The 23,352-nt window shown below is 39.2% G+C and overlaps 1 protein-coding gene across 3 annotated transcripts in view; it reads left to right on the forward strand.

Annotated features, from left to right (window-relative positions):
- Nucleotides 1-23,352, forward strand: part of GALNTL6 (polypeptide N-acetylgalactosaminyltransferase like 6) — a 428,069-nt gene that overhangs the window by 345,163 nt on the left and 59,554 nt on the right. For all 3 annotated transcript variants that reach the window (XM_085058681.1, XM_085058679.1, XM_085058680.1), the window contains exons 5-6: nucleotides 4,862-5,047; nucleotides 11,719-11,902. In XM_085058681.1, the coding sequence (XP_084914807.1) occupies nucleotides 4,862-5,047; nucleotides 11,719-11,902 (370 nt within the window). The remainder of the gene's footprint in view (nucleotides 1-4,861; nucleotides 5,048-11,718; nucleotides 11,903-23,352) is intronic.

Consider the following 23,352-nt stretch of genomic DNA (forward strand, 5'->3'; position numbering starts at 1 on the left):
CAGCCTGTAAACAGCCTGCCTATGCATTATTCTTTATTTGTCACCGCTTGTGCCAGCTCTTGCCCTAGCAGGTGCCTGGCATGTGTCAAACTTCTGATTCATGGATTCATTTGATCAACACTGTGAAGAAAAGTATGATGTATTTTCTTTTAAATTACAAATTAGGTATTTGTTCCCCACATCTAATGAAAAGGGCTTTGGCTACTTTATATGCAAAAGGTACCATTGGTAGCTAACTGTTGAATTTAAATTCTGGCTTCTCTCTCATGCCCAACTCTGAAAGTGGAATTTATATAGTACTACAGTATATAAATTAAACCATCCTAGCTCCCTATTCTATTGTCATGGCAAATCTGTGCAAACTGTTTCCTTTGGTAATAAATGGGCAGAACATGTTGCTCTCTAGACATTTAAATGTCTTTTTATTACAGGTTGCTTTCTATTTTACATACTGCATTATAATTTCTTTTAAATAATTTGTCTAGAATTATTGTTTTGTGCTAACATTGATCCATGCACGTTTACTTGTGCACTTGAGTTTGCTTGCTTGTAAATATATGTGTGTAACATACAGGGTTTGTGTGTGAGATCATTCTTCTGGAGATAACATTGGCAATAAAATAGTTGGGATCTGTGAGAAAATGCAGTTGTACGATAAGAAATAAAATATTTGGTGTTCTCTTCTGTGAGGGAAATTTATGGAGTTCTGTGAAAATGGGCCATTTATTCTAACAAATTTGGGAAAAAAATGAGATTAAAAAAATCTAAATTTGTTAGACATCACGAACACCAACATTGTTTGTTAATCAAAAATGTGGCTTAAAATGATAGATATGTTTTTACTATTTATGTAACTAGTAGAAAATACTAGAGTTTTGTTTAAAACTAATACTGTTCTACTGTCTCTGGCTGTTAGTCTGTGTTTATTTATGGTTTTGGAGATTGGTAAGATTTGAAACAGTGCCACAAGACAGCGCTGGAGAAAACAGAATATGAGAGCACTTTTACAATGGTTTAAGTTTAAAAAATCATTACTTGTAGATCCAAAGGGGAATTTGTTTCCTTCACTTTAAGATACTCTCATAACTATATTGGAATTGGTCATTGAACTTAAATACTTTACAATGTATTTGTAGTTATTTAGAATTTTTTCACAAATAAATTCCAAACCACCTTCCTTGCCATATCTCAAAACTAAAGATACAGTATCTATTGTTACAGGCCTCTATTTGGCTATGTCATGACTTACTGTTAGGATATTACTAACGTGTAACTGGTTTATAAAATTTAGATACCTTACATATCTCTACTAATCCATATACTTTGATTTGTATGTAGACCTGGTATTTTAATGTTGCTTGTCTAACTAAGCTCTATAAAGTTTACAAGTTTTTACTTCTGTTTCCTTCCTTACTACTTCCAGATATGTCTAAATAAGGATGCATTTAGAATTCTGTGCAAACAAGATGTGCAAACTTTATTTGTGTATTTCTGCTTTTTTGCAACTTGTTCTTTAAGCAACAAGGAGAAAATAATAAAATTATACAGCCAGGGGACTAATTGAGTAGATGAAAACAAATTTGGGATATGTAATTCTGGCATCAAAAGATGTGCGGGATGTTTTAACTCAGTTCTTCACAAATCAGGTGACATACTGTCTGAAATGTGTGAAGAGCTATCTGAGAGAGAGGGCGGAAGGTGGTACAAGCTTTTGTTTTTCCACAGAATTTCAGATATTATTCTTGCAAAAAAAAAAAAATTAAAATTCAAGAGGCCTTCTTCCTGAGTTTGCAATGGAAGAACAGTGTGAACTGCCGTTGATTTCATGGACTCCAAGCTCTAATACAACTGATGAAAATCAAATCATATTATTCAACTCTATTGTTATTTAGCAATTGCTATAAGAACAGAAAAGAATGTATCGTAATTTGAGAGTTTACATCATCTCTCCCTGAAATGTTTTCCTGAGAAGATAGGCACTCAGCTTTCAGAATTTGCTCACTGAAAGATGTGGAAGGAACGAAATTAATTCATTTGTATGAGACTGAATTTCGGTGAATTAATTTGGCTCAAGACAAGTGATAACAATCAGAATGCATGGAAAGAGTGAGTTTGTATTAATTCATTTAAACATCAATGGTGGCCATATTCAAACTGCCTGTGGTAAGGGCCTTACCCTAACCATTGTGACATCCAGCTGGTGAAGGTCCAACTCACATGTGCCTACAGGCAACAGAGAGCCTACTAATACCACAGGCAATTTGGGTTATCCAAGTAAGGTTCCTGCTTCTCTCATCAGAGCATTTAGGTGCTTTCCTGGTAGCTGCTTTCACCTACAAGAAGGGAAACTCTCTAGAAACAGGGAAGAGTAAAGCAATTATATCTGATACATAATCACATTCAGAGCTGTGAGCAGGATCCTCTGGTCAGCTGGAGTCTCACCAGTGAGCCCATCTCTGAGGGCAGGCAGGTGACGACTGGGGATTTGTGTTCTAGCCAAGGCATGCAGCGGTTGCTTCCACAGTTGGAGAGGAGTGTTCAGGCCGAGTAACCCAATTCCTTTCAGTACCTGTCTGCACAATGTGCAGCTGTGTGGTCTGGCTCTTGGTGTTGGGTCCCTATGCACTATTCAGTGCAAACAAACTGAAGACTTGTGGATGGAAGTGGAGAAGGGTTAGGTGACCTTAGAGAGCTACGAAAAATTTCTGGTGTCTGAGGACTAACAGAACCTATGGCACCTAACTGATTCGATTTGATTTACTTTGGAAATATGTAATAACCTGTCACTTTGGAGCTTTTTCATTTTTCATGGCTATTAGATGATACGATTTACAATATAGGAAAAAATCCAGATTGACAGCCCTAACAGACTTTCTTATATTACCTGCAAGGTCTTTGTATCTTTGTTTTTAAGGTCTATTTCCCTTCTTCTATATTCCTGCGCTATGGGAATAGTCTCAATGGAGCTCATAAAAACAGAAAAACAGTTCAATAAATACACACTTTAAACAGTCTTGCCTGTGGGCAGAAAATGATCCAGGGCTTGAATTAACCTCAGTTCAGTCACAAAACTGAATTGTAGCTGGTACCCAAAATGAGTCAGAGTAGCACACAGGCCTTGTCCTGTGAATATGGTTGGTCATACAAAACCCATCATTCAAGACACAGAACATCTCTTGCCATTGTTACTGTTGGGGGATTGTGTTGGAGTTAATAAAACTCCAACAGTATGTAAATAATGAAATGGGATGAAAAGGGGGATACTTCTTTCCTTCTTATTTCAGGATTTAAATGTCTATTCTACAGTCAACCACAGAGCAGAAAACAAACACATTCTGTATTTATCTGAATGTCATTTTTTATTTTTATTTTTGTCTCAGACATGGCTTTACTCACTTGATCTAATACTTCTCCCAGGCAGTACTGTGAGCACAGACCTCTCTTTTGACTCAGGATGTCTCCAAAGTGTTGGGTTTCTCCTTCCAGAAGCCCCAGTCTGTTCTGTAATCCTTGCAGGCTGATGTTCCCAGTAGCTCCTCTGTGCCAGCGTGCATCAGGATTCCTCAGTACAGAGGACCATCCCATGTAGAACTCTCCCACTAAAAACACGTAACTACACATCAGCGTTCTACTTCTTCCTAATCTGCAGGTAGATTTGGAAAGTCATATGTGTTTGTCAGCTAGGAAAAAAACCAGATGAAAATAAATGTGCAGGGAGCCCTTTTTCACTGGAGCCTAATTTTATTTTCACCCAAGATCCTGTGTTGTCTGCTCTGTAACTTGTTTGCTTATTTCCTTTAATTTTTGTGTCACCATTATATACTCCAGGATACTGCTAAATAGAAATCCTTTCAGCTAGTCTGCAGCAAACTTCTTGCAATCTGTAATGATGTTAGGACAGGAACAAGGCCTGTGGTGCCCATAAAAGCCCAAAGAATTAGTAGCTGATATCAGAAACAATCATAACCTAACAAAGCCATTTCAGTGAGACTTGGCTTGCAACGCTTAGAATCAATAAATGTAGATTATCAACGGTTTTAATTATCAGAGACTAAGCTTTTCTCTCCCTTTTCCCCTGGCAAATGAAATTATCATATTTTTCCAAAGTAATGAGTAGCAAGCTGAGGTGTTATAGCAAAGACCAAAGATCAGGATTTGTGTTGTGGATGTATTTAGGAGGAGGCAAAACTGTAGGGTGTTTTTTCTTGTTGGGTTTTTTATGATTCTTAGTGTGTGTTTCTTGTCAAAAGAAAAAATGTTCCCAAAGAGGATGTTTTGCGATACAAACAGAACCAGACTTTGCAGATCAGAGAACCTATCAACTACTCTACATTTCCAGCTTAATTTTATTAGGAAGTCAGATGTCTATGTGCTTCATGCTGATATCCAACTATTAAGAGCTTTCTTCATGTCTGTTTCCCTTCCCATTAAAAATACAATCTTATGCTAGTTTTATTTTTTAAAATTTATTTCCATGCATAGTTCTTCATAGTTAGTTGATATAGGAAACTGACTTGGAAAGGACGCTGTTTATAAAACGACACGCCAGAATGTTTGTGTGGCCCTGGGCTGCAGGAGCCAGAGAATGGATGAATATCCTGCAGCTGTTTTGGCCATTATATTATGGGTGGCAGGTTGCCAGTAGCAACTGCAGCAGAGTGTCAGCGTCTTCCTCTGTGTGATAAAACAGAGTATTTGGACTTTCTGAACCATCTCAGGAGGATTTGTGGCAGAGCATGGAGGGCTTGAAGTGACAAGAGATGGAAGTAGATGAGCTGCTTGAAGGTTGTATGCCAACCTGTCCTTCTGTTGGTTCCTCCACGCCTGGCACCACTGACGCTTTTTTTGTCCTTCTTTCTAGAACATTTGAAAGAGAAGCTGGAGGAATACATGGTCCGTTTTGCCAAGGTGAGGATTGTACGTACCAAGAAACGAGAAGGGCTCATTCGGACCAGACTGCTGGGAGCCTCACTGGCTAGAGGAGAAGTCTTGACATTCCTGGATTCCCATTGTGAAGTCAACGTGAATTGGCTGCCTCCCTTGCTTAGTAAGTGTGTGAGCATTCATCAGGCATAAAATCAGAACATACAACCAACACTTGTCCCACAGTAAGCAGGACATACCCTGTATCAAAGTGTTTGGAGTTCTGCTGCAGTGTCTGAGGTGTCAGTATGAGAGAGAGCTCCAAAAATTGTGAGCAGCTGCATTTTTGTTTCTTGAGACTAAAGGATTAGTAAAATTATGCAGTATTTATTTAGCTTTAGCTTATTATAGTTACAATTTATTTCATTATTACTACTACTAAATACACTACTAAATCCAGTATTATGCTATGTCCTTACTAAACACCTGAAAAGTTTTGTTATGCAGATATTTTACTGCTTCCTAGTCTTCCACATTGCATCAAAACCATTTTTGCTGTAAATATATCCAAGGTTTCAGTGTTAAATCCAATAGCAACAGCATTCACAACAGGAAGCTCAGAAAGAATGATTTGCTATTGACTGCATTGCTGGATTCCAGCTGCAGCCAGCAAAGCTCCATTAGTTAAAGGAAGGGAAAGAATCAATTGTTGTAGTCTAGGATTTCACTTCAGGAAACAACGTTCTCTTTTCTACACACCTGACTACATGCAAAGTATGTATGCTTTGCAAAGTGAGTGCTTTTTGCTACCCTAACCAAAGAAAATTTCTGAGTTGCCTAATAAAGAAATTTGTATTAATTTTAAAAGGGTGCTGTATGTACACAGAAGGTTATGGTTTCACTAATTAATGGTTCTCGTTGCTTGTATTTTGTTGTTAGGACTGTTGGGCCACACAGTAAGCTGATAAAGCATTTGCAGCAAGAAGATGTGCTGTTCTGCTAATGAGCTATCAGTAGAGACCAAGAAAAATACTAGTAATTAGTTTCTTTTCTGATCAGTAACAAGATAATGCACAAATTTTTATCCTTTCTAGCTTCCACATCAAATCATACATACAGTCTTTCCCCTTGTTACCCCTTTGCCCTCAATCACAACATCTGCTTTTTTAAAAATGACCTCTCTGTCTTCATGTGAAGCACAAATAGCATAAAGGAACAGAGAGAAATGCAGGTTAAAACAAGCCTTCTACATGCAGCCCCAACAAGTTAGCCTAAGTACTCTACATGTACAGCCACCTTTCCTTTGCTTCTGTTTTTGCCCTACTGCACAAAATGCATTCTAACAAATTAAAAAAAAAAACCAATAAGTTTCTTACTCTTGTCCTCTGAAGTGTTTTGCTAGGTTACAGCAGTAATCCTTCAGTTTTGCAAACTTAAACACAAGAAAATTGCAAATTGGAAAAACAGTTCCTTTTCCTGCTTTCTCATCTGATATGAGTAATAGGATCATTAAGATTGGAAAAGTCCTGCAAGACCGTCGAGTCCAACCTTTGCTCTAATGCCATGACCAGTAAACAATATCACAAAGTGCCATGTCCACTCATTTTTTGAACACTTCTAGGGATGGTGAGCCCACCACTTCCCCAGGTGGCCTGTTTCGATGCTTAACTACTCTCTCACTGAAGAGATATTTCCTCATAGCCAATCTGAACCTCCCCTGGTGCAGCTTGAGGCCAGTTCCCCTTGTCCTATCACTAGGAGACGAGACCAACCCCCACCTCACCACAGCTTCCTTGCAAGCAGTAGTAGAGAGTGATAGGGCCTTCCCTCAGCCTCTTTTTCTCCAGGCTAAAAACTCCAGCTCCCTCAGTTGTTCCTTACAGGACTTGTGCTCCAGACCCTTCAACAGCTCTGTTGCCTTTCTCTGGACACACTCCAGCACCTCAATGTCTTTCCTGCAGTGAGGGGCCCAGAACTGCACACAGTACTGGATGTGCAGTCTCACCAGTGCTGAGCACAGGGGGACAATCACTGCCCTGGTCTTGCTAGCCACATTATTGCTGACACAGGCCAGGATGCCATTGGCCTTCCTGGCCACCTGGGCACAGCTGGCTCATGTTCAGCTGTTGTCAACAGCACCCCCAGGTCCTTTTCCTCTGGGCAGCTTCCCAGACGTGCATCTGTAACCCTGTAGCGCTGCCCAGTTCTCCTTAGTTCTCTCTTATATCTTAGTCCACATATAGTAGAATATTCATAGATAACCAACCAGCTAGAGGATCTAGAAATGAGTCTTGAGGAATACTGAAGCCCAGAATCAAATCTGCTTTAGTTTGAAAAAATAACAAGTGGAGCATAACATGAAGGACAAATAGAAAATGAACACACATCTTGTACATTTTCTCTCTGCCCTGTTTTTCTAAAGGGATGAGAGAACTTTCCTATGAACTTTAGATAGCAAATATTTACTATTCTGAGATCAGATGACACCTGGCTGCTAATAATAGTAAAGTTAATGTATGTTTTCAAGTGTATGTTTTCAAATGTTTATCTGAAGTTATATCTTGCGATTCACTGAGCACTGCATGCGACTGAAGTCATTCAGGGAAACCACCACAGAAGGCATGTTGAGTGTTTATTGCTTTGAAGCTGTCCTATTTTAGCTGTGATTGTATCTGCCACAAGTACGTGGTTCAGCCCTGCTCTGGACTGGCAGTCTTCACTAAGAGGGAACATTTTCTGCTGTTCCAAACCAGGTTTTGTTCAAAATGAGACCTTCAAAGTTAGAGGATGGGGAGGGGGTGAGGAAAGCAAAGGCAATCACTTAAAGATGATTCTCAGAGCTATTTAGGTATCTAACTCATATTTTCAGAATCGACTATCAACTTTTAGACCAAAGGAAGACTGGGTTGTTTCAGTATTTTTAGGTTATCTAAAAGGCTTTGTGGAGCTGAGTCACAATTGTTTTCAGTTACAGTTCTTCATTTTGTTTTCTTAAAAATGGGTGTAAAATGCCTTTATTTTCTTTAAGCTTTATTTAATTTCTTTATCTTAAATTGGCTCTTAACCTTAGCTAAGACACTCTGAGATAATAGAGAGTTTTAACTGATGCTTACTGAGTAGGCAGCTGTAGTGATGTAAAATGTTGGCAAACACAGCTGTTTGCTGTCACTCCTCAGCAGAAGGAAAGATTTGGCTTGGGCTCCAGCAGTTGACAGTCTAGTGCAGTGTGAAGTCACATGAATTGCAGGTAAGAAACTGAGTGGCAAACCAGAAAGGTGCAGGCACGTATTTCCTTCCTGATATTGCTGCAGGAGCAGCAAGAGGAGAGATGGACAGTAGATCAGTAGTGACATAGGCTACCAGAAATAGGTTTGTTAAAACAGATTTTTTTCCTGACCAACAATTAAAAATACGTCATGATTGGATTATGCTGAGCAAGTTATCAAAACATCTGCTTGTTATCCATCTTCACAACATGTATATGACGTCTTGCTTGACAGTGGGGAAACTGACGGTACAACTACTTATGACGACTCAGAAAACAAGAGATAATTTGCTGAGTCACTCAAATGTCACTATCTGTAGTCATGTATTTAAGTAGGACAATAAAAATATTAACATCATTGAAAAATTGCAAAGTTAAGACTATTTGCAATTTGGCATTGTTGCTTTATCCAGCCCAATTTGAAACATGCACTTGAAATTAAAGGCGTACTTCTTTCTCATAAAGATAAAGCCTATATTTCTGAGATAGTGACTCATTCAATATTGATAACTTCTGTTTATTGCCATATCTGCTTAGTCTGCTTGATCCTGAAAGGGGTGAATGCAAATCTGTATGTATATATTGGTTAAAATTGCTATGGAGAAAGCTCTGAGCAATGTTCCCTCTTGTTCCCAGGCTTTCCCTCCAATCTTCAAGATTTTTCCATATACAGTGATGCTTATCTGTTTGTTCTTCCCTTTAACTGAAGTGTATATGCAGTGAAATAATACATGGATATTTTCAGACCTCTAGGAATCTTTGAGGAGATGAGGAGTAAAGGTAATGGAAGAGAAACTGTAAAGCCTTTCAGCTGTGGCTTTCAGTGTCTGGCATGAGGAGCAGGTGGAGTAAAGGGCAGTGGCTGATAAAGGCAGCAGCATGTTTGCATATCTAAGTCTCTGATACCAGCACACTTGTGAAATGTAAGCTAGCCCTACAGCCTTTTCTGTTTCCTAAATTCATACTGGGGCTACCTTTAAGCCTAAGTAGTATGTATGTAAAATTCATTGTTTTAGGCATACTGAAGGAAGCATTGAGGCTGCAAATTTGGTTACTCTGTCTTTTAGTGTGCGCAACTACAAACACCCTCGTTTCATCAAAAGTCAATGTTTTCCCGTAGTTCCTTGTCTCTGAAATATTTTGGGGGCTGAGAAGTAAGTTCTGCAGAAACACACTAAAACAGGCAGGCAAGCATCATCATACTTGCAGAGTTCTTGTGAGTTGCAGAAATGAAGACTGAGATTGAGTTTGAGCATTGCTCAAATAAATTTCCCACTATCTCTGCATGTGACTTGGGGACTTCAAATCCTTCAGTGTATTTAAAGACAGCAGCTTTTAAAGATGAAGAGAAGGATGCTAAAGCCTTTTGAGCCTACCTTTGACCTGCTCCAGACAAATCAATCCCATTTGGTTTCTCTCCTCCAATCAGTTTAGAAGGGGGGAATCAGCGACAGGTTGTTATAAGCCCTGTAACTATTAGCAGGACCATCACAGGAAAGAGATTATGTAAAAGTGACTTTATATAATGATTACAGATAACACTATACAGTATGCTAGTGAATGTAATTATATTTGGCAATAGCAACAGTAATGCAGCCATTATCTCTGAGTTTCCTAGAATTTTGTGAGAGCCTGTACTTTAAATTTATTTCACTATTGAAGGATAAGGATGGAAAAACCTGCTGAACTTCCAGTCATAGTCATTTCTCACTAACAGTCAGCATTGGTCTCTGATTTGGACAGTGTCTCTAAACTTAAACTACTGAGAATAAATATAAAGACTCATGTTCTGTGAAAATAATCTTTTTTTTTTTTTTTTGTTTAATTCCAGTCCCTTAGAAGTATGGAAGCAAAATCTGTATCATTAATCATTATACCAGGATTGCCTGCCTTCCTATCTAAGTGTTCAATCCACACACAGACCTCTGATTATTTTTAGGGTATTACCAAGCATCAGGGAAATCTAATCCTTAAAAACAAAGACCAAGTTTTCCACATAGGCCCTTAAGTGTACTAAATGTAAAGGATCTAAGCTGCCATTCAGAGAAAAAGTTTTATTATACTTGGAATTTTGAGATTTTAGTTTTTTTTGAGGGTTCGTAGGTACTTTTTACTGTCCATTCATGTCAATACAGCTACAAGTTTTCTCTGTATGTCCTCATTTCAAACCATTATTCTTCTGCCTAGTTCTTGATGTTAGGCTGTCGTCTTTACTTGTGTTTCTTTTCAGAGGAGCTCTATAGGATTAAGCAATAGGATTCACCAAAGCAGACTCAGGCCCACCTGAGCTTATGGCTAGAGATGGGTATTTGATTTAGCCTCACAGTTCTAACTTTTTTTTTGAAGCAAAACTAAACTCCTTTCTTTAGAAAGCAGGTAAGAATAATACTGTGGAGCTTTCTGTATGACTCAAAGATTGGTACAAAAAAAGGACACAAGCTCTGTTTTGCTCTTTTGTGTTGGAGTTTGTCTTTAATTTGGAGCCTTTGATCTCAAAGCTGATGCACACTACAGCCACAGGAACAGTGATGGAATGGTTGCAAGGGCTGAGATTCACATTTAGTAACAAATCTCTCTCTCGCAGGGGCTTGCCATACACAATCCTATTGTGATAATAGCTGCAAGTTCCCCACACCCCTTTCTTAACGACTGTACTTGTCACCTATTGTCCTGCCTTCCCTACTCCACACAGTCCTAGCCACGCCCCCGTTTCCCCTATTGGTTCCTGTACCCTAACCCCACGTGGCCCTGGCCACTCCCTCGGGTTTCCCCTATTGGTTCCTGTACTCCTAACTCCGCCCCTGTACCTCCCCTGTACCCAGAGGTCACTGGGCCTGTGTGCTGTCCCTGCCCCTCTCTGTTTCCCTATAAAACCCCTTACCCTCCGCCATCTTGCTGTCTATGCTCCACGTGTGTTTATGCTCCGCATGTGCTGAGCATGTGAGGCCTTCGCCCTCGAGGCATCTCTGCCTCGGGGAGGTCGTTGGCCTCTGCTGCACCATGCGAATAAACATCTTCCATGGACACAACGCATAGACCCTCCTCGCCTCCTTTATCACCGCCGGTTGTGGAAGCAGACGAACCAGAGCTAGCCTTATGGCTCCCCGGCCGGTGAGAGCGCAGTGTCCAGCCCTGGGACAGAGGGTTTGGAGCACTGAGGCGCTGAACCGGGCTGGGTAGAGAAGCTCTAGGGTAAAGTCTGCTGCAACATCCTCAAAACTGCAACACAATCCCCACAGATGAAGGAGTATTTTTACAATTTGCTTGCTGGCTTGTTCCATAGCTGACAGACTGGGGACAGCTCAGAGTAGCAATGGGAGAGAGATACAGATGACTGGACTCCTGTGGGTCTCACAGGGATTTGCTTCCCTTTAAAGAACCATAAATACTTCTAATCATTGGCCGACTGCATTAATTCTACTTTAAATAAAGGTTTGATACAGATTTGAAAAATGAAATTATTTGGGGGGCCAAAAGGCACAAAAAAAGCAATTTTCAAACATTAGAAACCTGTGGGATTCACTTTGCAGTAATATGATAGATGGCTTGACCGGACATGCCATTTCCTATTTTCTACTTTCATTTTTCAGACCAGATTGCACTTAACCACAAAACCATCGTGTGTCCTATGATCGATGTCATTGACCACAATCACTTTGGCTACGAGGCACAGGCGGGGGATGCCATGCGAGGAGCTTTTGACTGGGAAATGTACTACAAAAGAATACCGATTCCTCCAGAGCTCCAGAGAGCTGATCCCAGCGACCCCTTTGAGTAAGTAGCAATAAAGAGGAGAGTGGGAACATGAAGAAGAGCAAGCACAAAATGTAACTGTAGCAGAAACCAAGCCCAGATATTTCCATGTAGGCCACTTTCTACTAATGAAACGTAATAGAAGAAAACAGCTTCTATACAGGTTTATAAAACCTGAAAACTAGGAAAAATATCAAGGCAACAATTTGCAGAATTCACAAGCTGTGCCTGGAAACACAACCTGGCTCAGTGGTTGTACATGAAAGAAACAGGCACGTACTTGTAGTTAAGTATTGGCATCGGACAAAAAGTTATTGCAATTACAGGTATTCTGTTTATTTCAGAAAACACTTTATTTAATGTTCTGTTTGCTGGAGCTTGATGCATTATATGCATTGGTAGCTGAGTCCACATCACGCCAGCAGGTGCTTTGTTTATAACTGGTGATGTGGCTGCTGTAAACATAGTGCTGTGACTTAAAACACAGAGCTGTTAAACCTGAACAGGGTCAAGATGATTTGTAAATAGTTTTAGATAAGACGGCCTCTGATCCCAGTATTGTAGGGATCTGCTCATTCACAGGAATTATCTCCTTTTCACAAAGGCAGATGCTTTTTTCTTATCTTTACTTATAATTATTCTCATGTAAGGATCAGCTAGGATTAATCCATATCAACAGAGAAAGGACAGACAGACAGACATGGTTCTTATGTGTGAAAGTCTCCAGGTCTCTCATGCAGGCACATCACAGCAGGGCTGCCATTGGGGTGGGCTCTGACACTCATTAGTCCTGGCTGGACTTCCGCAATGTACATTCTGGCACTTTGAAACCTCAGCATATTCTCCGTCCAAAGCAAAATCTGGAAACAGTAACAACAGGAAATCTGTGTCTCTGACCCAGACTCTGCACTATTTTGAAGTAATGAATCTAATTTATGTAGAAATTGACCCTAATATCCAGGGAATGAGCAGCTCTTTGTAGGGAGGGGTAGGTAACTGTGACATTTGTGAGCTTATTTTCATTATTCTGCTTGTTCTTTTTTACTTCTCTCCATCCAAGCCCTTCATCTTGCATTAGCATAAGTGCCAATGAAGTACTTTTCATCAGGTTCCAATGTGACCACGTGTCACTGATCAAGTGGGAACTTCCGACAAGCCCTGCCTTAGCCTCAGATTTTTGGCTTAAATTTAGGTGGACTGCATCTAAAATTGCTCCAGCCTGCAAGTTCTAGGGATAGCAGTTCTGGTTCATTATAAAGTGAGTTGTTTATTAAATAGACAGGAGATAACAGACAAAAGGACTTAAACAGAGTTACTTAGTACACAGTATACAACAACGAGAACTAATTGATTACATAAAACAGTGCACAATATCAAAATACTAGATTAAAGCTGGCAAAGAACTAGTATAGATTGGGAGTTGATGTAATTTACCACCGAAATAGCGATGGTGTACACAGTCCTTTCACTCAACCCCCGGGAGAGTAACACAAAGAAGGCATCCCAAATCTGGGGAGAAAGCCCCACACATTTCCACAGAATGTGCAGATTTTTTCTTTGTCAGAATTTGATGTAGCTTTTATAGTTTGTAAAGTGAAACGTCTGTCAGAAATTCCTGCTTATCTTTCCCGATCTCACTTCCACAGCAAGATAGCTGTTGTCATCTGGGAGCATTACTTCCATGGCGCTGAAATAACTCACTGCAAGACAAGCTGTCCTGATTGAGTTATTTCACTAACTAGCAAGCCCCTCAATTGTGAGAGGTGAGATGCCCTGAGTTATTTCACCAGTTACAGCTAACAGATAAGCTCTTCTGAGGGGTGAGATGCCCTGCTACACTACTCCACAGCACAGATGCAGCTAGTGCAATCACTTAACACTCCAGAGCTGCTAGAGCTTCTGTTGCCCTAAGTCTTCTTGGTCCTCTGAGCAGTTGTAGTTTCTTGGCACTTACTAAAAGTATAATTTGCTTCAGCATTCAAAGTTTGTGTATTAGTAAAACTTCTCTCTTGCCAGAGTAGCTACAGGGTTGCTTATCAGTTGTTTCACATTTGCCATTTGTAGTATGCATCTTGTAGTATCTTGTCTCAAAGACAAGAGAGGCCTGAAGAGGAACCACTTTTATGAAACTTTCTAGAAAGACGAGGTCTTGTGCAGTATAGATCAGATGTGGTTTTGCATGAACTGCTGTTCCAGTCAGCATGGCAGCAGTTGATACCCACCTTGCCCTGGCAGCGTAAGACGCAGGCAGATAAATGACTTCTCAAGGAACAACATAAAGGACAACGCAGCTTATAAATCTCTTGTAATCTGAGTAGCTGTCAGGTGGAAAGGCTTCACAGTTCTTACACAGAACAGTGAGAGTCTTCCTTTGTTTTCCCCGTAACAGGATGAGCATCAGAGCAGTGCAGCTGGAAAAGCAGCATTGCACGTGGAACCATCATGTCTATCCCCACACATGCCAGTAGGACTGAAGGCTGGCTGAGCTAGGACAATATGCTTGCTTAAAAGTATCCTCTGCCTAAAATGCCAAATGGGAATTGAAGTGTTTTAAATAATCAGTATGAATTTTTTCTTAGGGGAGAAATTATTTTCTAGCTCAAAGTCAGTACTCTTTTTCTCCTAGGGCCTTCCCTGCTGAGACCTCAAGCCTTTAATACCTTGCTTACAACAACTAAAGTAAACATTGCAAACCATTTTACCTATCAGTAACTTAATTGACCAAGACAGCTTCTATGGAATTAAAGACACAGAACAGTTTTCCTTTAGGTACATATACACTAAAACTAGAGTTGCTTCAGCTAGCACTGTAATTATTATGCTACTATTTTGTAAGCAGTAGGGACATTTTTTTTTTCTTAATTTAGGTTAAATATTTTACTGTTGGTATCATAATAGCTTTATCTCTTGCCAGCAGAGTCAGATCTGAGATGATCCCTAATGAACTGGAAAATTGCCAGCATTTTTAGTAAAACACCAGCAAATAATGGATACATGATCTAAAAAGTGTGTTGACGAGGTTTTTCCCCTCACTTGAAATGCCAACACGGTATATGTGTGAAGCAGAAAAGGTCATATCAGCCTACAAAATAATGTATATAAAACCAGATCAAACTACAGAAAACCTAAGAGCAGTTGTATTATCTGCATGGTACATTTGCTTTCCATCTGCACATGATCAAAGTACTGCTGCAGCAGACACCAGCAGCATGTTTGCAGCTGACACAACTGAAGTGTTGTCAGGCAGGCTGTTGGTATGACAGGAGCAAGGAGCTTACTAAGCTCCAATGCCAGCTCAGCTAGTGTTCTGGAATTAATCTTTTCCTGCATTTTAATTTTTTTTAATTGTATTCCATTGCGGTCGGTGTTTGACCCAGTGCTCTCTTGTTGGATGCCATCTATCTCAACACGGCGTTCCAGTTCAGAATCCCTCTTATGAAGACAAGACATTCTCATCCATTTGTGGTGTGAGTGTAGTCATGGATTATTGTTCCTAAATGTGCAGTGCCTCTTGGGGTGGTATCTCCATCCTTCGCTGTGACAGAACTTGGAGCTTCATTGCAGCTCTCAGCTTTTTCTGATGTACACTCTCACCCATTCTCAGGCCCTCTGCAGCTGTTCACAACAAGTAGTTTTACACCAAGATTTGGCTTGACATTTATGACTTTAGGACTGTAAAAAACTCTCAAAAGCTTCTAGTGTCAAATTCAGGTACAGATGATGTACTAGCACCAACTGGGGAGTCACATGATGAATTTGTAACTGCATTTGGATGAGGCAGCATTCATCCACAACTTTTATCAGTTTGGTTCGCATATAGTTTGTCATTGGCCATGCCAAATTTCCTGTAGGTTTCACTGAAGCGAACTACAGCCATATAAAATGTATTTCCAATCAAAGCTGCCATGTGAATTATTGGATATTTTTCTATGCTCATTGTAGCGTGTAGGAAAGTTTAACAACTACTCCATAAACGGATCTCATGTAGCTTTTAAGATTAGCTATTTTTCTGAAAGATCTGTGTGAGTATTTTTCAGGATACTTTGAATCCTTACAGGCATGGAAGTTGGACTTCTCCCCTAATAATCTCCCCCTGCCTTCTCATCCAGAGACTAAATCTGTGAACTCCTTGATTGCCCTTTTTTATGTGCCGCAGAAACCAAAGAAGTTTTATTTTGTATTCAACTGATCTATCACAGTTGCAGATCATCACAGTGACTGTAGTTATTTTTGTCTTGCAATTCGTGTACAACTACCCCGATATACTCTGAAGAGCACTTCATGCTATTTTCCTCTACTGCATTTGGGGTTGTGCAAACAACTCCAATTGGTCTTCTGATGCATGATGGGAAATTGTCAGACAGTTGTGAAATCATTATCATGGCATGATGATGCTCACTGTCTTGATCCCAGGATCAGTGATCATTCAGCAGAACTGGAGATGACTTGGGAAATTTTCTTCTAGTCTGTAAGTAGGGAGGTCCAGAGATGTTCATCTGCTTTGTGGCAAGGGTCATCTTGGCTCATCATCTCCTGCTCGTTTGTTCCTCTGTCACAGCTGAGGTATGAGAGCATGCTCTTACAGGACACATAGGTTTGGGACATAAGAGCATGCTCCCCTGGGGCTGTTTCTTTCTGTGGTGCAAGCACTCTGGTCTCCAGTGGAGTTTGCCAAACCCAAGCAATCGCCACTTAAACTAATAGGATAACCTTGTTGCTATAATGGACTGTGATATACAGCATGTCAGTTTATATGATTTAGTAGCCTGTCTGAGCTAAAAGCTCTGTGGAAGTTCAAAGCAAAGGTTTGATATGCTCAGGCCTGCTGGGGATGACTGTTCTTTATTTCCTGGAAGCGCTTACATTACATCAATTCATGTTATCACGTGCCTGATCTCAAAACCAGCATCAGTGTCCATTCATGCTAGCAGCAACATATTTTTAACCAGACAAGAAAAGATCAATTCAACTCAAAAAAGTGTTTTGAAGGGGCTACAGAGCTCGTTGGCACAGTTTTATGGTGGTGTAACTTTATGATGCAGGAGGGAGGGAAAGGTGCAGGTGAGATCTAACAACATTGTTATTGAATTTCAACTCAAGATGGAAAATTTAACCAATGAGAGAAGTGTGGTGCTATTTACTGGATGCCAAGACTCCTAGCACCTATCTGAGGAAGTTAGAGGTGTTTTGGTGTATGGCCTTTCCCTACTCTCCAAGAGTTCTTTGCTTTCCTGTAGAGCTGTGATCTCCAGACCTTCCTGAAGGGAGACAAAGCTGAAGAGTCATGTAACTCTAGCAAAGGACTAGGACAATGGTTTTGCAAATACTGTGCTATTCAAGCAAGTAGAAACAACTTTGTAATATCTGACATTTTAGTTCCTGTACTCAGTCTCCTGTTTATAATATAGAAATAGAATCACTCCACCATCACAAGGCTCTCACAGTAATACGAGCCACTTATGTTTAATGGATGTACTTTTGGGTAAAATTTTGGACATGCTCAAGGGACGAAATTGGGTGATCAGTACATTTTTCTTTTCCCTTGCATCACAGGCTCTCAACCTTGAATGTAATTTATGACCTTAATGTAGCTAGTTTTGTGTAAGATTGGAAGGTTACTTGTCATTTTCTGTTGAATTGCATATCTATAACCACATTATTATTTTGCAAACTGTCATCAGGATGCTTTTATTCGAATTTGACATACTCTCAGAAATACTCTTTTTCTGCAGCTCCTTACTTTCAGTGTTTAAATACATACTTTTTACAACATGTTAGTGCAAAGAAAGTCTTTGCTAAGACTGCATTTCAAATCTGACAAGTACTTTTACAATTTTATTATCCTTTTCTGAAGTTCAGAAAGTGCTTTGGACAATGATTTCTGTTCTATAGCTCCCAGTGTTTTATAGTCTATGTCTTTTATGGCTGATTTCTGCCTATAAACATATTCATAAAACCTCTCACAACCAGAAACAATCATCTATTTTTTTTTAAGCCTGAATATAATCTACTGTTTTGAACTGTGCTATAGGAATGTTTTATGCAAAGGCATTACTCTACAGTGAAGCATTCTCCAACCAATGTGAGTTTGTGTAAGTTACAGTCTTGATTTATTGTTTTGACAAGCTACGGTCTGTAAAAGACTGCTAGTGGAGATAACAATAGTGGATATAACAATAGCTTTCACAAACTGTCATCCACCCATGGCCCCTTGAAATCTCAGAATTTTCTTCAATGAAAAATACCAACACTAACATAGCATTTGTGAGTATGCATATGCTCCTATTGAGTCATTTTTTCCTGCCTTTGGTAGGATTTCAGTGCAGATATTCTGTACAAGCAGTACCAGTGCAGAAGAGAGAACTCTACAGAGTGTAACCCTTCAGAATTTAAAAAAAGAAAAAAATCAAGGATAAAAATCTGCTGCTAGTATAATTTTAATTTTCAGTCAAGGAAATCAATCACTAATTAAGTTCTACATGCTAGTTGAATTGGGTAGATTCAAATTTGATACACAACCTTTCACTGAAATGGTCATAGTGGCTCATGCTGCCCAATACAAAAGAGTATTAATTTTTTTCCTAATGTTTAAACTCATTTTTCCAATTTTCTTTAATATTTGGGTCATCATAATTAGCATAAAAATGTAAATATCTTGAATGTAGTGCTTCTAGAGCTGTTAGCCTGCTACTTCACACAAATAATTACTTTGGAGCTTGACAGTCTATATGCCCATATGCTGGGGCAGATTCATGGAATTGGTCATCAAAACTACCAGTAATTAGAAAATTAAGTAGCTTCTGGGCATGATTTTAATATGTCTTTACATAAAAAAGACTAGGATGGTGGCCAAGAAGAAGACAGAGATATGTTGTTCAGTGCATACAGGTGAGCTATTTAAAACTATCACATGCTGCTGATACAGATGGCTTCCCTTTCAAAATTATAAAATCATGGCTGAACAGTTTTCCATCAAGAAAAAAAGTCACCTTTTTAGAGCAGTTCTTTCTATTCTTAATTATGTGTTTTTAAGCCATTTTATCTAGAACTTTCATGCAGAATTTGGTGACACCTATTGGTTCTAAGAAAGAGAAAACAGAGAACTTTCTCTTAAATTTTATGGTGTTTGTCAGCATAAAGTTGGGAGTGACCTCTTTATCCACTTGGTTGTTGTGGTTTATTTAAAAAATGATCTATTGCTGTCTAAAACCTCAATCTAGTGCTGCAGTTGCTTCCAACAGAAAAAAGAACAAAGACTGAGCCAATTAATTTTATGGGATCACTCTGTGCCAAACCACTTTCAAATCTGTACATTAATGCAAGTTCCATACATGCTCATTGGCCCAAGTTTATTAATACTCTTTAGCATCTGTCCAGTATGAGCAGTTGGGGTTGGGTGGGAGGTATGTGTGTTACCCTTTGCTCTGCAGGGTCTGCAGGAACTCCACAGGATCACAGTGCTTTTCCTCTAGTGCCCATGGTTCTTTCTTCAGAGGCAATGATCAACTAAGCATGACAAAGAATCATTTTCATCTGCCAATATATACCTTCTGACTTTTTGTCTCCACGTGGAATAATTCTGACTGTCCAGCTACCTTGGTGTAGGACCTCCTTAGCCCTGGGGTGATGAGATTTTTCTGGCTTCCACTCTGAAAAAATTAGGCTACCCATGCAATGTGTGCTGGAAGCTTGAAAAAGAAGGAGATGGGAAAGAAATTTGTATATAAACAGTGTTTCAGTATTGTTCTTAAAATATCCAATCAGAAACGTTCCTGCCACAGCTTTAATCCCTTCAAATTTTTAATCATGTACACTGTACAGTGGGAGCAGTACTTTTAAGTACTTGAGGACTCATGTCAGATAAGTTCATTGTTCATTTTCAAGTAAATTATATTCTTTTCTTCAGTCTCTCTTAATAAATAATGTTTTCTAGATCTCTGATGATTATCTTTGTTCTTCTACAGACTGTTTCCGTCCTGAGAGCATACAGCATCAACCAAAGTCTTGCATTGCCTAGCAGAATAGATGGGTGACTTTGCCTCTCTCTGAGACTATGTTCCTGTTTACATTTCCTTGACAGTATTGATTCATGTCAGGCTTGAGCTCTGGTGTAACTTCCACATCATTTTCTGCAGAACTGATATCTAGCCAAGTGTTCATCATTCTCCTCTTGTAATTCGGATTTTACATGTGTAAAGGCAAGGCATTTATCTTCATATGTATTTCAAGTGCCATGTCCAAAAGGGTGATCTGTCTTCATTATCTATAGATCAGTGTGATATTTCGTATCTGCACATTTGGAATTTTATCCTTTCTTTCTTTACTTATTTTACTTCTCGAATTTGCTAAGATTTTAAATTCTGATTAACCCTCCAGTTGTTTACAGCCTGTTGAAATGTTTGCAATGTTACTTGAGCTTTACTTGAGATTTGTGCAAATGGCAAATTCTGTTCTAAATCCTGATTATAATAATGTGTGTTTAGTCCAGGCCAGAAATAAAGATATGCAAAGTTCCTGGCTTTCCAGCAATCCATTTTCTTAGCCAGAAATGCAGCATGTACCCCTCTGTGGCCCTTGAAAATTTGTCAGCTTCCTGCTAAGCAAACCTTTATAAAATGGTACCAAAGAATTCCTTCACATCCTGTAGATGGCATCAGATTTACAGCGCAATGGCAGCTTGCTCTTCAGGTCCATTTCCAGCCTTGAGATCAAGATCTAGGATGTTATGGGCACATCTTCCAGTCTGATCCACTTATGCACAAAGCCCTCCATTCCATGGAGCTGCTGAGTTGCACTGTGCAGACTTCAGTGCGACACTGAGCTGAATCAGATGCAGGACAATGTCTGCAGATGATCTCAAGACAATTTCCATTTTGATGTCAGGTTATAGGACATCAGCAAGGTTTTGCATCTCTCTGACAGCAATTATGTCCCTTCCATATTTCTGCTGTTTTTAACCCTGGCAGTTTATCTGTGAATCAGATTCTTTATCTCAGACTTGAGTGAGAAGAAAAAAGTGAATACATATTTTGTTTACAGTCTTAGGAGAGTTCAATATAGGTATTGACCTGATGAGGACCTTATTCTGCATTATCCCCAGACAAAGCAGCACCTGTTTCATTTTCATGTAAGTAACCAAAATATCATTATTCTAGCTGGAAGACAAGTTCTTGTCGAGAGGCAAAGGTAAATGCCTCCTGCAACCTGTGAAGTGAAAATTATGATAAACACTCTGAATTTTGCTGTGTTAGTTGATTTATAAAATGCTGTGCAGGTCTCTTGATAGGCCAGGAACAAATGAGACTCAAAAGAGTTGACATTAGTTTTTCCATAAACTGCCAAGACAGTATCCTTTGTCAGGAAACAAGATTCTTGTATCAGCTTTACTAATTTCTAAATGTGCCTCTTTTGTTTGTGGGAAAACAGCACAGAAATATCTCTCCAAGTGAATTACTTGGAAAATCAACCCCCTCTGATGTTTTCCAAGATGATGTATCAGTGTTATTTTCAGTGCTGGAGAGGCACTGTAGGCATGAAATTACAGAAGTCCATTTGCCCCCTACAGAGAATGAGATGCCTGCAAGGAGAGAGGAGATCCCACTCCCTCCCCTGTCTTTGTTCTCCAGCAGAAAGTCTAGCTGATGCTGCAGAACTTGCCTGGCTTTCTTGTGCTCAGGCAAATAACCACTCTGTTTTCCCATGAGAGCAAATGACCTGTGGACATGCAGTGAATTGGGAGTGCAGAGATGGTGATAAGTCAGGAGGAGCACAGTGGGAGAACAGTAACAACATTTTTCCTTTTCAAAGTATTGCAAACATGCAAAGGAACTCTCAAAATACCCAAGGAAAAGGTAAACAGCAGGGAAGAAAGTTTGGAGGAGTGTTTCCAGACCACTGTCTGGGGTGCACAGGGCAGTGGTTTGAAGAGACTCCCAGAGGACCCTGAAGGAGAGCAAACCCTAAGCTCTCAGTCCACAGGAAATGTTTCAAGTCCCCAGGTCTCTGCTTTGCTGTAGGTTTTAATGCATAGCCTGTCATGTAGTGATTTTCTTGACAGAGTGACAGTTTAAACAGCAAAATTGTTCAAAGCACAATCTTTGTTCTTAACTTGTTCAAAGGGCATTCGGGGAAGATGAATAGTCCTTTGTTAGTCATATATATATAATTAGTTGATACAGCTTAATCATATGGGCCGTGTTATTTCAGGGGTGTTTTCCTTTGACCTCAAACCAAACAGCATAACCAAAACAAATAAATTGAATAAATAAATTTTCAATATAATCTATATTGCCTTAATTTTTACTACTTACTATATACTATGCAGTTATATTACTGCATGTGTTTGCATTTCCATTTCTGCTACATATAGGGATATTATTATTATTATATAGTGGAGTGACATTAAGAGACGTGATTGTGTTTTTTGTAAATCACAAGATATTATTGCTATTGCAGCCAATTTCTAGTATGAGTTCCTATAATGGTAATTTAATTGGTTAATAAATTTTTAATGCCAAGACAGAGTATTGTGATTGTCTTAAGGGAAGTGGTACTTTAAAATTCTTTAAAAACATTTGTGTATGTACCAGAAGGTAATAATATGCTCATCATTTCTGTAGGCAGGAAAGGACTCAAAACTTGTCAAAATACGGGTATTAGAGTGCCTGAGACTATATTTTTTAATACTGTCCTGTTTTTTAATGCGATATAACAGGATACTGATCAAGCTTTTTAAAAATACTTGAGTTTACATATTTGTGTATTAGAAATTATGTTTTTTCATCACCTATTTAGCTTTTAGCCTAATTACTTTCATTAATGGTTTGTTGGATGTGAAAATTTCCTAAGCTCTGCAGGCACAGCTGGCCATGGCCTGTAAGACAAGGCAGGCTGATAGATGGGCTTTAACTGCAGACAGATTTCATCTGTCTCATCTAATTCTTATTAAGAAATCTAACCTCGGTTAAATTGTATTATACAAACCTTCAATTGTATTAAGCACTGCCAAATAGTTGTTTTCTGCTTTTACTGGACTTATAACACCACCTACTGGCTGATAGAACAAGGTCCCATTAAAATGTTAGTATAAATGAAATCCAAGTAGTGTTTCTGCCTGTAAAAGCTTTTCTTATTCATTTATAGCCACAATTTTCAGGTGAGGTTTGTTCAAAGTTGTTTAGCCACCTATATCATGAAGCCACTGATTTTAAACAACGTTGCTCTATGCATATTAGCTTAGGTCTTAATAATGAAAATATGTCAGAATTTTTAAATCGGAAAAAAATATTTATTTAAACCCACCAACAGACTCTTCTAGTGGGAATGCATGAGAACGTCCAATAGCCAAGTACACAGCACACCTATAGAAATTTATTCCTGTGTAACTCAATAAAGATTAATAGCATAACAAGAATGGTATTAGTAAAGAAATAATTTTTGAACAGAGAAACCGAAAAATGTCTTGTAGCAAA

Source organism: Lichenostomus cassidix, chromosome 4, assembly GCF_008360975.1.
Source record: "Lichenostomus cassidix isolate B80296 chromosome 4, HeHo_3.0, whole genome shotgun sequence".
Classification (NCBI taxonomy): Eukaryota; Metazoa; Chordata; class Aves; order Passeriformes; family Meliphagidae; genus Lichenostomus; species Lichenostomus cassidix.